Raw genomic sequence first — 15,417 nt, forward strand, 5'->3', positions numbered from 1 at the left:
AATGCTCATCTTGGACTCTAGGTATGTAGCTACATGGTCTATTATATAATATACTCTAGATGCTCATCTTGGACTCTAGCTGTCCTCATACTATTGAGCTTCTGGCAGACCATCCTCTTGTCTTGGTCTAAACAGGTTGTAAGCCCCACAATCTCACTGCACCCTCTATCAATTCCCCTACTCCAATTTCCCCTGATCTGCTCCAATCTTTTTCTATCATTCATTCTTGGGTCCCCCCTGCTCTCTCCTACCTTGGCCTATCCCTATCCATCTCCTGATCTTTCCTGATCTCCAGAAATTGCCCCATTCATCATATAGCCCCTATGGCTCCGTATCCTGTGATTTCTGCGCAAGAAAAGGCCACACCATGGACATCTGCTTCAAGTTTGCTAGGGTGAAGAAGCTGGCTAGGGAGCTGCACTCTCAGTACACAGAACAAGCCAACAAGGTGGGAACCTTGTCCAAGACACCACCATCTGCTTCTCTCAGCACCAGTACATTCAGGACATCTTTCAATGGAGCATTTTGGGATGAGTGATTGCATAAAAATAATTAACCTATTCCAATTGTAAGTATCTATACAGTTTTCATCAGTTCACTCTACATTATCTGCTGTTATCATAATAGTTAGCTTTGAATCATTCTTTGTAATGCAGTTATAATAATTATACACAACTGTGTCTAATCTCTCACAATATTCTGTAGTACCACTATAATCCAACTTTACTCTATTATAATCTGATCAAAGCATGATTTTAATCCATTATATATAGGTTATAATGTAATATAATCCGGTAATCTAATTAAAATGAGGTGTAATCTCACTATAATATATTGTATTCCAGTAATCCAATTATAAGAGGACAGCCTGGTGCAATGGTACCAGTATTCTGTACGTGTGAATGCAACTAGCTGTCACATAACTTAAACAGTGCAGTGCCAACAGGTCAATTCTCCTTGTTTCCAACCACAGCCTTAACAGCCCAACTTTACAGAGCTTACCTCTATGTATAGTTCCTCAACATCTAAATCTCTCCTTTAAGGTATATAGCCTCATACAGGAATTCCCACTACTGTGCATAAGCCTGAGAAGCATAACCCAGTTACTTTTAGCTACAGCAGGATGAGATTTGCTTGCAGTATTCTAGCCACACAAACCTTAATCAATGAAGCAGGTGTAACAAAGGCAGTGGTGTGAGTAGTGGAAACTCTAGCCTATGTATCCTGGGCTCAGTTACAGGTGGAAAGGTGTAGGGATCATAGGCCTGTTTAGAAAGTAGTTTTAGTTGTGTGGAGCTCACATAATTATTATCATCCTTATTTCAAACTAATGCCTCAAAATGAAAAAGTTTACATGTGCATTTCAATTATATGTACCTGTTAAGTCTATATGGGCTATACTTTAAACTGACTATAAATTAGGTCACAAAACAACCTCCCCAATTATAATGTCTTGTACTCTCACTGTAATGCATTGTGTTCTAGTTAGAATATCTTGTAATTCACCTTTAATACACTATGAAATCTAATCTGGCAGCAATATAAAACACAGCATGAACCAGAAGCTATAATTACAAAGACAACCTACTTTTTCACTAACATGTATATAGAGTCTTTAAGCATAGAACATCTGAATCTATCTAGTAAATGCCTACAATAAATGCATCAGAACATATTCATATCAGCAAGTATAATCAAATATATAACTAAAGCTTCTTCTGATGTTGTTATTAGCTTAATACTTAACAAAAGGAGAACCTAAAAAACTAACCTGTTTCAAACACTACATAAACAAAAAACAACTATCACTTACACCAGCTGGCATCAAAGAGGTTGCATTTACATTGTCTAATTTTACATGATGATCTCAAACATGTTTCTAGTAGCAAAAAATTCATTAAAATGATTAATCGCAGTATTATACATTTGCCACATATCAAAGATAGAATTCAGACCATTAGCTAAAAAGCAAACATTGTCCTGATTGAAAATCATTATACTCATATTTAGGAAGCTCATAGAGCAAAAATACACTTACATATTACTTTAACCATATAGTTTCATGAAAACATGAATATTTATGCCAGTAAATGTTTGAAATTATTATGCAACATTTTACACACCTTGTCTAAGTTGTATAATAGAGGATTTGGGCAGTATAACACTATAAAGCCTATATGTATAATACAGATTCATATCTATCACAGCTGTAGTAGATAATCCTGCTAATGTAGATTCATCTCTAGAATGAATTAATTACATGATGAGTTATATGTTATGGTAACTATTGAGATACTACACACACATGAACGTAATGTGATACACAAACTGGACAGTACTTATAATTATGTTTATAGTGTTTGCTATAGTAGCATTTCTGTAGAAGTGGTTATGAAAATACCAGACAAGCCTGAAGATTAAACCGCTTAAGCCTCCTCATCATACCAATCTGCCTTACTTATGCTACTCTTGAACTGCTAAGTCATTAGTTATATTGACTTACCATTACTGAATGATTATTGTACACTGTGCCAGCTATATAATGTACACAAAATGATGGCTGATGAGAGATGACAATGCATTGTACACTGGGGCTATACTATTCAATTGTAAACTACAGTGATAATTGGATATATAACTGTCACAGACTTCTCTGGCCAGCTGACCTAAGCTCAGACTGGTATTGTGGTTAGTGCTCTAAGATGAGCTATGTCAACCTTGTTATAAATATAATTTATGGGTTCATATATAAAAATATTTATCACCACTACATTACCTAAAGAAAACATCTCAGAGATACTAGATAAGCTGAGACATAATTATATATAGAATTGATGATATATAAGCTGAAGAAATAACATGGTGATAGTGTATGGGCCCAGATAAAACTGTAATCTATCACCTAATTTCACTTTTTTGTAAATCTTATTCACACTTAATTTATTTATTTCACTCTTACCACCATTCTACTTGAGCTATTTTGCAGGTGAGCTCTTGCTTAAGCTATTGTGAAATTCTCCAGCATGCTGCCATCTGGCCTAATATATATACTTTCTAAGAAAAGCCTTGTGTTCTTGGCACAAGCACTACACATGTAAAATACATGCAGTATTTCTATATGTCCTTATTGTACAAATTTAAATTCAGCTTATTTAGAGTCTATTGATATATGAGTGTATGCAGATATCCTGCATTACAATAATCACAGCCTTATCTACAACAAATAGTAGCTGAGGACATATTCTGAATGACATTCAGAATACTTAGACAGATAGAGAGATAACTAGAATGCCCACAACTTACAGTATTGACATTTGATGGAACTATGAACAAGTCTGTTTCAAGTGTATAAGAATCTAAGATAAGTCTAAAATTGTATCTCTATCAAAGAAAAGCAGCATCTGATTTTCTGCAAGTGAACACTGAGTATATTTATACAGAAAATAAATACAACTCTACACTCAGTGAGGGATACTGCATTAAAATCTGGGTGAGAGTTTATATTATTCACAGAGGTGAATTGAAGGTGACCATGACTATTTGGATAGTCTAAGAAATAGAGACAATTGCAATATTTTTATATAGACATTCTAGTAAGATGGAGACTTAATAAGCAGAATATCAATTATTACAGGCAAAAACAAAATGCTCACATCACAAGAACATCAGTTTCAATCCACATGATAGCTTTGTCAGGTATCATTACAAATGTATAATTCCATATAGTACTGATATCTGTTCTAACTTCTTTCAATGTGTTGAGCAAGTGCTATAATTCAATACCTGCATTCATTATACTAGAACATGTAATACTCAGATTTAATATCACAATAAACAGTCTTGAACCATCCTGCACACTATACATACTCTTTATTACATCTAGTTGCTGCTGTATGATTCTGTATAATAAGTTAAGTTTCACTATCAATATAATATTGGTAGAAGACTCTCAGGTGATCTAAGTTTACTCATGAATATACTTTGTAAAAACAGTGCCCATCCTACACCCAATTACTCCAGGTAAAGGCATAGTATAATCAATTTTTTGAGCATTAAAAGAGCTATTAAGGTCAGTCATATTGTTCAGCTACACATTTTGGTTAGGGAGAAACTCAACATCAACAGCATAATAATTCCTGTTTAAGAATATAGAGTAAATTCAGGAAGAAATAAATACAAATGTACATTTTGGCCATTTTTACTTGAAGATGTAAGAATATCTGAATATTTGCCTGATTCAGTACTGATCCACCTAACATCATCCTGCAAATTGGTATGAATCACTGACATGATAATTCAGGTACACACTTTGTCTACTTTCCCACTTATAAACATCAAGATTGTCTGTACTGATTCACTTTGTATTATACTTTGCACAAAACTATTGCTGACATTGGTGATCTGGCCACTATAAAGACACATTCAGTGGTCCTTTGTATTCATGTGTATATAGATATGAACCTTTCAAAGAAGTAGCAGCAAGTCACTGTATCTTCATCTTAGATTCTTGTTATTTTTTTTTACCATATCAAAGACCAAAGCAGATGCTTGAGTATATTTCATAACTACAATGTTATATATTCCTAATGGCCTTGTACTATATCATAAGACATGTACAATTAAGGCTTGATCTGCCTCGTAAATACTATTTATATAGCACTAGAAGTAAACAATCTCCTATATAAAGAGTGGCCTATAACATGTAGAACTTTGTGGTAGGTCTTATCAGAACCAGCTTCTTATCACACAGTCACTCATGCTCACCTATGCAGGTCAAGTCAAGTTAGTGCACTATACAAGGCAGAGTGAAGTACACATTACCAGTAATGATAATATTGAGATTTAAGTTTTCATCAATATGAAAGTCAGATATCTCAGATATAATGTAGATATATATTATCATTACAGTTATAATGTTTCTTCTAATACATTCATTAATCTACAGTATCATGTTTTGCTAATGGTGGATGATTATGATATTTCCCACAGAAATATGATCTTATGCTCCCTTGTGGATCTTATATATAGCTATATCTGAGCTTACAAACTATGGTAGACTCCTCAGATGATATAGTAATTCTATTTGCAGTACTATTTGAGCCTACACACTATTATTACACCACTCTTTCAGCCCATACACTAATCCTATATACAGTTTCATCTGACCTCTATACATCTATATCCTAGCTTATCTAGTAGCTCTGAGATATTTTCTTTAGGCAATTTCATTATAATGCTTAGTTGTCTCTCAAGTAATTTAAAGATAGCAAGATATGTTCTTAACCTCATCAAGACCTACTAAGTTACATAAAGCAAAAACTAAATTTTCTTGATGTTGTTTCTTGATGTTGTTGTATTCTTGTCCCATCCAGTCTCATGAGAACATATGCTGGTCATTGAGTTAACCATACATCCAACCTGTCCATCAGGTAACATCAATTTGTCAAGATGTAAGCTGGTAATTTCCATTGATTTATGCTCTCTCAGCATATCTGCCCACTAAAAAAGTGGCCCAAGTTACTGGCTGGAGTCACCAGCACAAGCTTTTGCCACCTCAGGTCCACTCAGATCTTAGTATTTCAAACACATCTGTGTTGCTGATGTTGCTGGGAGCAGAGGGGCATGTTGATTGGGATACACATAATATTCAGAGGTTTTTTGGTTTTCTCATACCAGTGTTATAGGAAGAAGCTGCTGTATAGCATCCAAATATAAGTTATGTGCCTCAAACTTTGAGATCAGATTGCAACTCCATCATACTAGCTGTCAAAGGTCAGCCATGCCTTAGACACTATATGACATAATAATGCATCCTCAAAAGCCCAGCTCCTATGTTCTTTCATCACTATAGGTGCATCATCTCCTATTAGGACCAAGAATTTGTGGGCCAAGTCCATACTAGCACAGTATCTTGATATTTTGAACCATGTACATCTTATCAGTCTCCTTTCACTATTCTTGCAGTTTATGTGCCTGATGTTCTATCTATACTTGAACTGAACTTCAAGCCTATAGCTGCTCTAGAGCCTGTATTCTCTTCATGCACACAGATCAATTATGTGCAGCACATGAAGCTTGAAGGACAACCTATTGAGTCACACACTTATATGGTTATTAGTTACAGAATGGGTCCTGTCTGTGCCTGTCACAGAACTGGTTGTAAATGGCAAGCATGAGGCTATGGTTTAACACTTCAAGTTCTGGTAGTGCTTGCTGGGACTATGATGAGATTAGACATGAACCAAACAGTATAGCTTGAGTAATTTTTGACAGCTGAATGGTACTGACAGTTCTATGAAGACATGATGCAGTGTCACTATACAACATGTCAAATACATATATATCTAGCATCACAACCCATTATTGAACATCTTCTAATATCTGCTACATAATAATACAGTTAGCTTCATGCATCTGTCCTGTAAAAAAATTAATCCCTTCAACACTACTGATATCAGTGGAAATATGGTAACATATTATCTCTTATCAACTATCATAGGCTTGATGCAGTTGAGAGCCTAGTGTTAGTAGGTTACCAGCTCGGGAGAACTTCTACGTAAGCATTGATGCCTTATTATGCTTCTATTCATAGTCTTCAGCTGGTGAGAATGATACAAATGAAGCAATTAAAAGCTAGTGTTTAGGTGCTTGTTTGATCTGACAGTGGACCCAGAATCCCCTCTAAACGGCACTTTAGTGGTTCAGTTTTAGGCTCATCTAGTATTTTTTCAACTGCTTCTTCAGAGACATTGATGCTACTATGGCAGACACTGTGAATGCAACAATAAGTGCTGCCCAGCTTGTGTATTATACCAACTCTATGTGTGTAGAGTGTTTCTATAATTAAATTGGCTCATAACTCACTATATAATTTTAGAGATGGACCTGCACTAGCAGGAAGTTTTATGAATATCATGTATGACTTGCAAATATAATACTTATCACAACCAGATGGATCTGAATCTGCTCTATATGCACAGGCTTTATGGTGTTATGATTACTCAAATCTTCTTCTACTATACAACTTATACCAAGTATGTAAAATGTGGCTTAATAATTTCAAAGACTTACTGACATGAGTATTCTGTTTTAGTGACACCATCTGGTCAAAGTACTATGTATGTCTATTTCTACTCTATGAATTTACCAAATGTGATTATAATGATCTCCAATCAGGTTGGTGTTCTCTTTTTGGCTGATACTTTGAATTCTTTCTTCAACATCTGGTGGATATATAACACTCTGATCAATAATTTTGGTGAGTTTTTAGCTACTGGAAGTCTGTTTGAGATAATAATGTAAAATTAGGCAATTCACATGCAATCTTGTATGCTGACTAGTGTAAGTGATATTGGTTCTTCTGTTTATATATACTGAAATTATCTTGTTGATTAGTGCTAGAAACAGGTCAGTTTTTTTGGGTTCCTTTTTGCACAGTGATAAACTAAAGTCAGCATCAGAGAAAGTGATAGCTGTGTGTTAGATTGAATATGCAAATATAAATATTTTCTGACACATTTATTTAGGGGTATATTGGATGGATAGTTCAGATGCTCTATGCATGGAGAATTTATGTACTTACTGAGAAAATAGTGGCTTGTCTTTATAATTATGGTTCTGGCTTCTGGTTCATGTGGTAAGTTTTATATATTTCTAAAATTGTATTCTGAATAACTTTATATTTTTATTTGATATATAATAGCTGCGATAAGAACTGCAGTTAGTAATGCAATTAAATCATACATACCACATTTCAATCTATATGGAGTATGTTGATGTGCTTGATAATAAAGGCTATCAGATTTATTATATATCAATAGACAGTTGTTTTGGTATGGCTGTCTCTAGCAGCTATTACAGATACCATCATTTCTCTGTCTCTAGTGTGGTATCATAGAATTTCAAAGTGTCTATCTTAACTCAGTGCTTAGATGATCTATATCTGATTAGATTAGATATCTTCCTGTTTAAGTATATGATTAGATAGTGACATGTGACTAGTCAGGTGATTGCCCATCAATTGAGAAAGGCTATAGGGAACCCCTATCACAAGAGAATATCCTCAGTAGTGCTTAGGATCACACATGGTCATTCAGGTGGTCACTAGTTAAGCTACTGACTCAACATAAGACAGAGTGTTCACACATTGGTATTCTTAGATAACCAATAGCATATTAGGAGCATCAGTCAGCCTAGGTGTTAGGTGTACTACCAGTAGTATTTAAGGGTCTAGTCCCTCATGTATAAATACCAGAGCAATATATCGAGAAAGGACAGACTAAGTATACTTTATCTACCCTTCTCCTTACTGCACTAAATATTCTCAGAGCCTACCAGCTTATCAACAAGCCCCACCTGCTTATCAACAACCCAGCCAGTACCTGTCTATCTCAGAAGTGAGTCTTAGGGTTAGAGATTGTGTTGGCATCAAGTATCAAGGGGATGATTTAACGTGTAGATTCTGGTTAGTCATGACTATTTTCTCACTCTGTTTATACTCATGAATTTTAGCAACAAAAACACTCAGATTATTCAACAACAAGCACAGTTGTCAATCAGATTGTTCAAAGTATGTGATTTTTCTAACTGTAGAGCTTAGACTAATGGGTTATCAGTTACTTTGTCAAATGGCCTTTTGACTGCAAGGTTTGCATTGGGTGATCTTATTGTTTTCAAGGTATGTCTATTATAATTGTAAGCATACCTGCTCTCATTTAATTTTTACTGCGCAGAGTGGAGGACTTCATCTAGGTACTGAGTTACATTACATTCATGCTGTATAAATGTTTCTCATGTTTGATCAGCTTTTAATTATACCCTGTGCAAGCTGTGAGTCTATTTATTTTTTTCTAGCAATTATATATGCTATATATTTATCAATTATAGTTTTGGTAACTCTGTTATGTCAAGCCTCAATTCTAGAGTCTTCCTATATGCACCTAAAGGTGTACAGCAAAGATCAGTAGTGATTTTTTCTGTATATTTGTTGTTTGTCTATAAGAACTTGACATTATTTGACAGACTCTTACCTCTGCCTCTGGTAATCATTCAAACCAGAAAACACAAGTAAAATTGTTTGACTTGACTATCAAATTACATCTCTAATTCAGTGCAGGTCTTAGTTACTGTAGAGCAACATGAGATGAGAGATATTCACACTAATAGTAAAGAGGGTGGAAACAGGAAAATTCAGGAGTCATGGAGTGATATTCATGAGAATGATTCAAAGGTTGTGCCTATAGTGTGATTTACCAGACTGCCAATTACTGCTGGCTGTAATCTGTAAGCTACTATATCTTATATGACTATTCACAATAGTCTACTATCAATAGTGAACTCTGCCTGAATGTGTGCTTAATCCAATAAGTGCATACTTGTGCTATGTGATAGATACTCAGTGCTAAAAACTAATTGCAGCTATATCTATAAAAACCTCCTGAGACATTTAACCAAGTGTAGTATGATATTTCAATTAATTATGAGGTATTTCTACAATATATCATAATAGGTGAAATATATCATAATATAGCTTTGGTGTTGAGTTCTGCAGGATAGGATTGTGAACTCAATAGGAAAATACTTTACATAGAAATAAGTATATGGGCATATTCTGAACAATGCAGTGATACATCCAAAACTATATTCATCACAAATAGAGGTATTTGCAAAAGCCAAAAAGATGATACTAGATATAGTCCACATAATTCTCCAAGATTGGATTATGAACTCAGCAATACAACACATAGATTCTGCAGCTATAGCACTTTTCATCCTCAAGTTCAGAAACTAAAATACATTGAAATATGTATGTCTAGACTTGTAAGTATTTATGAAAAGTATTGTACACTGCTCTGATACATTTTAGCTTGTCCAGTAATCAGGTATCTGAACCAGAATCAGCAAAGCCCACATTTTACTTGGTTTTTCAATGTACTTAACTTCACTTGATTACAGAAACAGTACTGGAAATCAGTATACCTCTTCAATTCAAGATCTTAAGAAACTGAGTATCAGTCAGCTTGAGTATCATGAGTAGGGGATGAGGATTTTACTGATGCATCTGTAGATCAATAGCACCCATTTTACAAGTTACATATAGATGTTGGTATCTTCTAATTTTGTTGGCAATGAAATGAGTAATGCTGCCATGCATCAAATATTGACCTCCTCTCAATTGCATGTTATCTGTTCAGTATGTCCTTCATCTCCATTGCTACACTAATCTATTTATTTTACCTCTGCACCAGGTTTCTTCTACTGAGTCTGCCCATTGGTGGACTGAGAAAGAAAATAATGGACCTGCAATAATCAGTTTGCAATATATTTCAGAAGACTCAGTGCATTGTTCAGATGACTCCTGTATGTTTATTTTTATGCAAAGTGTTGTTGTGCTGACTTCAAAATCTATTCTGAGAGAGAGCTCAGCATTACAGCCATACTCAGCCACCAGTTAGCAAGCTGTGCAAGATTGGCTGCCACAGCACCCAAGTTGGTACTGTAAAGGCATGACATATACAGTGGTCTCACCCTTCAGATCTAATCACCTCCTTACTTGCTATATGATAGGAAATAGTGTGTTTTTCTCTCAAAGGAAGAGTGCAAGCTCAAACCTATTACTTAGAGCTCCTGCCCCTGCTGATGAGCATAGCTGCTCTGCCCTTCTCTTGCCACTCATGCCCTGCTCTCCTTGTGCTGCTCACCTCTCCTGCCTCCCATGCCTTCAGCCTCTTATGCTGCCATGCAGTCCCCCCTCCATGCTAACTGTTGCACAAGACAGCTCCTCCCTGGTAATCATTATGCCACTCTAATGCAGTGCAGGAAAGGCTCCACTGCATTATGGACACCCCCCTATCCCTTTTCTCATACTCTTTGCCATTGTCATAATTGTTGCTGTCATTGATATTGACCTATTCCAGTCATGCAACACCATCAACAACACTCTTCACCCAGGTTGGTCCTGCATTCTACAACCTCAGTCATGCCCACCATCTGATCCATTCTCCAAGGATTTGGCCCTCTCCAATGACTCATGCTGCAACCTGTCCCAACCCTGTTATTGTACCACCTAAGCCCCACACTCATTACCCTCCCATTCACTGTCATCCCCACTCAACCCTAATGCCTCTGTCTGCCATTTCCACAAGACTAGCTCCCCTCACATTGGGCCAGGTCATCAACTCTGAGGAGGCTTACACATTTACTTCTCAAACCCCCACCTGCCACGGCTCAATAATCTTTTAGTGACTAGAGGATCATCATTCTCCACATGCCTAGGGATGCTATCTAAGATTTCAGTAAAGTCATTTATATTGTTCTAGTACTCCATCCAGAAGAATCCCAGAGCTTTTTCCAAGGACTTAAACAGTGTGGCTATATAGTAAAGCAGCTGATGGAGGCCACTATGGCCCTGGCAATGATTGATCAGAACTTGGATATCAAGGCCTCTGATCAAGGATATACATGTCACCCTCCATTTGACTTTGTGTGTATCCTATCTTTCTGCTGCCATGTATGTTCACACCCTCTAGCTGCTGTGATATGGTCAAGCAACCAATGTAGTGGAGACAGAGTAACTAAAGTTTGAAAGAATTAATGTTTCATATAGATCATTTAACCAGAACTCAGTTTGATTTCATAGTTAGCATAATTTTTGGATTTCACATTTCTTGCAGATGGAAGCAAGGCATTGGTATATCTATCACCATGAACTACTGATTATCACAAAAATTTGAGATGCTGTTCAAGTTTAAGACAACTTGAACACTAAGCAGCTAGACTCAAACCACAATCTATATCAGACATATTACACTCAATTTTTCCATTACATTTATTCAGTAAAGGTAGGCATGATTTACTACTTGCATGCAAGAGTCACACAATAACAATTTTCATCTTCTTTAGTGGTTCATCCCACCAATGAATTGCTACAAATTCTGGATAAGGGTCTTAGCTTGAGTATTGCTCCCAAATCTACAATCCTGTATACCTTGGTTCATGAAGCATTCTGCACTTGTGCTATCAACATTCTACAGAGTATAGCAGTTGAAAATCATACCAACCAGAAAATCTCATACAAAGACTTGGACACTCACTCAGCCCAGCTTGCTCTTGCTCTCTGTGCCCATGGTATCTGCTGGGGAACATGAGTATGCCTTATCATTAAACAGTCAATAGCCCAAATCATAGGTATTCTTGGTGTCTTACATGCAGGAGCTGCCTATGTTCCTCTCAATGGGTGCCTCATCACAAACAGTACCTTGTGTGCTGTTATCTGGGACTCCAAACCTGTTGTCACCCTGATATCCAGAGCTTACCTTCACCAAGCAAATATTACAGCCCTTGAGTCACCTTACTGCTGCCTCAAGGCCATGGTGTCCAGGTTGCAATCAACTGATCTCATGGCACTCACAAAATCAGAAGATGAATTGAACTCCTTGGACTGTGCTTATGTCATATACATGTCAGGTGAGTAAATGACCATGACCATCACCTGTAGGAGTACATGTACTGATCTCCCAGGAAGGTACAACTGGATACCCAAAGGGTGTTGCTGTCAGTTACCTGAGTGTTACAAACTGTGTGTCACCAGTCATTACATGAGGACAAGGGAACTTACACTGATTGCACAGTGCTGTATCTCTTCTGGCAATCTGAGCATTGCTCTGGGTACTCGCATTTCTCAGTTGATAAATGTTGTATTTGACATGTGTGCATGAGAGATACTAGGCTGTCTCACCAATGGTGGTACTCTCTATCTGTGCAGCCCAAGGTGCCCAGACTGGCTGAGAACCCTTAAGTCTGTGGATATTATTATCTCTATTTCTTTCATTCTTGCCCAGCACAACCTAGCTGAATTTCCAAACATGTGTCACAGAATTTCTTAGCATCCATCTTATCTCAGCATCTAGATGATCTATATCTTATCCAATTAGATATCTTACTAGATAAAGATAGTGTGATAGATGGTGACATGTTACTAGTCAGATGGTTGTCCCATCAATTGGGAAAGGCTATGGGGAATCCCCATCACAAGGGGAATATCCCTATCACATCTAGAACCACACCAGGCCATTCAGGTGATCATCAGTTGAGCTACTGACTCAACACAAGGCAGAGTGTTCATGTTTCAAGTATTCTTAGATACCCAATGGTGTATTAGGTGCACCAGTCAGCTAAGTGTTAGGTATACTACCAGTAGTGTTAGGGGTCTGGTCCCTCATATATAAATACCAGAGCAATACAGTGTAGAGAGACCAGACTGATTATATAGTTCTACTTGTCTCCTAATTGACAAGCAATCCTCTAAGCTCACTGCTCTAGAAGACCAAGTAACCCAAAGCCTCTTCTTATCAACCACTAGCACCAACAGTGAGTGTTAGGGTTAGGGTTTTGTTTTGGTCAAGTATCAGAGGAGATACTTTGACAATATGTGTATCTTTGCAACTGCAGGAGAGCTGTGTCCTATATCTTTGGCAGATAGATGGATGCCATATGTCACATTTTACAATTTGTGCAGCCCAACTGAGGTACATATTCTATCTTTAAAATCTTCTCAGGTGCCCAGTTGATTGAGAAGCTGCTTATATCCAAATCCCCAGGTTACTATAGTCAATGCCATGCATTGCCATCAGTTGGGAGGGCTACTTACCATTGGAAATCCTGCTCCCAACAACACTGTTTATGTGCTAGACAATGACCTTCAACTGGTTGTGAAAGGCAAGGCAGGAATCATATGGGCTGGTGGACTTGGTGTATGCCAAGGATATCTCAACCTTTCCAATCTGTGCAAGATCAGATTTCTACTGGACCTATTTAGCTGAACCGGGTGAGTATTATTTCACATGCTATAATTGTGTTTTCTGAGTCCAAGAGCTTCTAGTAGACTTATGTTCAATACCAGCAACATCAGGTGTCTGAGGGAAGATAGAGATTTTGAACACCTGGGGAGGGCTGATGACCAGGTCAAAATAAAGGTGAATTGAATCCCCATTTCTATACTCCTACAAACCTTGTTCCTGATAAGTGTAAAGGGATTTCAAGTCAAGCTAGATGGAGTCTTGGCTGCAATGCAAACTTGTCCAGGAGTCTTGTGTGCATCCACATTGTTGATCAACAGTGTCATAGAATTTCAAAGTGTCTATCTTATCTCAGTGCTAAGATGATCTATATCTGATTAGATTAGATATCTTCCTGTTTAAGTACACATTTAGATAGTGACACGTGACTAGTCAGGTGGTTATCCCATCAATTGGGAAAGGCTATGGAATATCCCCATCATGCCTAGAACTACACCTAGCTGTTCAGGTGATTATCATAGTTGAGCTACTGACTCAACATGAGGCAGAGTGTTCACATGTCAGGTATTCTTAGGTAGCCTATGGTGTATTAGGAGTATCAGTCAGCCTAAGTGTTAGGTGTACTACCAGTATTGTTAGGGGTCTGGTCCCTCATGTATAAATACCAGAGTAATACAGCATAGAGAGGCCAGACTTGATATTCTCTCATCTACCTTGCCACTTACCCTCTAGCCACTCTCTGAGCCAACCAGCTCTTAAGACAAGCACCTCACTTCTCTCTTACAACCACTAGCATCACAAGTGAGGGTAAGGGTTATGGTTAAAGTCAAGGGTGATACCTTGACAAACAGCAAGCTTTGGGGATTCTTCTGTCCCAATGGTGTGCCAATACAGGCAGTCTGGGAGGCAACAATAAAGGTGCAGCCTAAATATGGTGTGCCCAATAGGTACAAGCCATTAGCAAAACTATTATTAACAAGGTAAGTACAGTAACTGCCAGATTAATCCTGACAAGTCACACACTGGCATTAAAGTAATGGCGAGATAGATAAATGGGCTTTGTGAGATTTAGTTGCTGATGACTCTTTGTAACACGCCATGTGTGCATGCAAGTAGTACAGATACTATAGGTTAAAAGACCCAGGTAGCTTGGGACATAAGTACTTGAGCACTCAATCAGTGTTGCCAGTGCAAATATAATTGCCTCACACTGACAGTATATTTCTCACTGGGTAGATGGGGTGTATGATGTGTAGTATGTTGGTAGTTCTGTCGAACAAATAGTGAGATGCACCATATGTTAAGGGACCTAACGACTGAGGATCAGGAGTTCAACTGATTAACTGTTACTGGGACTTATACACGCTATAGTTCTGCACTGAACTAGAGTTGTAGACTGAGCCGCTATATCTGATAGCGGTTTGAGAGAGTATACTGGTTGAAGCTAAGCTTCAGACTAAGACTGAAATAGACAACTGAGTCTATTACTAGAGATGTCCCTATGAAGTGTACGTAGGGAACAAGAGGACAGAACTAAAGTACAGTAGCAAAAGCAGTGCTACTTAAATAGAGCAAAATGAATAGAGTTTAATAAGTATGAAACACTGAGTTGGATCAGTGA

At 37.3% G+C, this 15,417-nt stretch overlaps 1 protein-coding gene across 1 annotated transcript; it reads left to right on the plus strand.

Annotated features, from left to right (window-relative positions):
• Window positions 1-6,760: 6,760 nt before the first annotated feature.
• FIBRA_06657 (uncharacterized protein) lies at window positions 6,761-7,340 on the plus strand (the record flags this gene model as incomplete). Its single annotated transcript, XM_012328370.1, has 6 exons — window positions 6,761-6,822; window positions 6,878-6,916; window positions 6,981-7,034; window positions 7,094-7,118; window positions 7,177-7,258; window positions 7,309-7,340. 6 exons carry the CDS (start codon window positions 6,761-6,763, stop codon window positions 7,338-7,340), a joined length of 294 nt encoding a protein of 97 aa, XP_012183760.1.
• Window positions 7,341-15,417: the final 8,077 nt, after the last annotated feature.

This window comes from Fibroporia radiculosa (genome assembly GCF_000313525.1).
Source record: "Fibroporia radiculosa TFFH 294 genomic supercontigs, scaffold8349, whole genome shotgun sequence".
Lineage (NCBI taxonomy): Eukaryota > Fungi > Basidiomycota > Agaricomycetes > Polyporales > Fibroporiaceae > Fibroporia > Fibroporia radiculosa.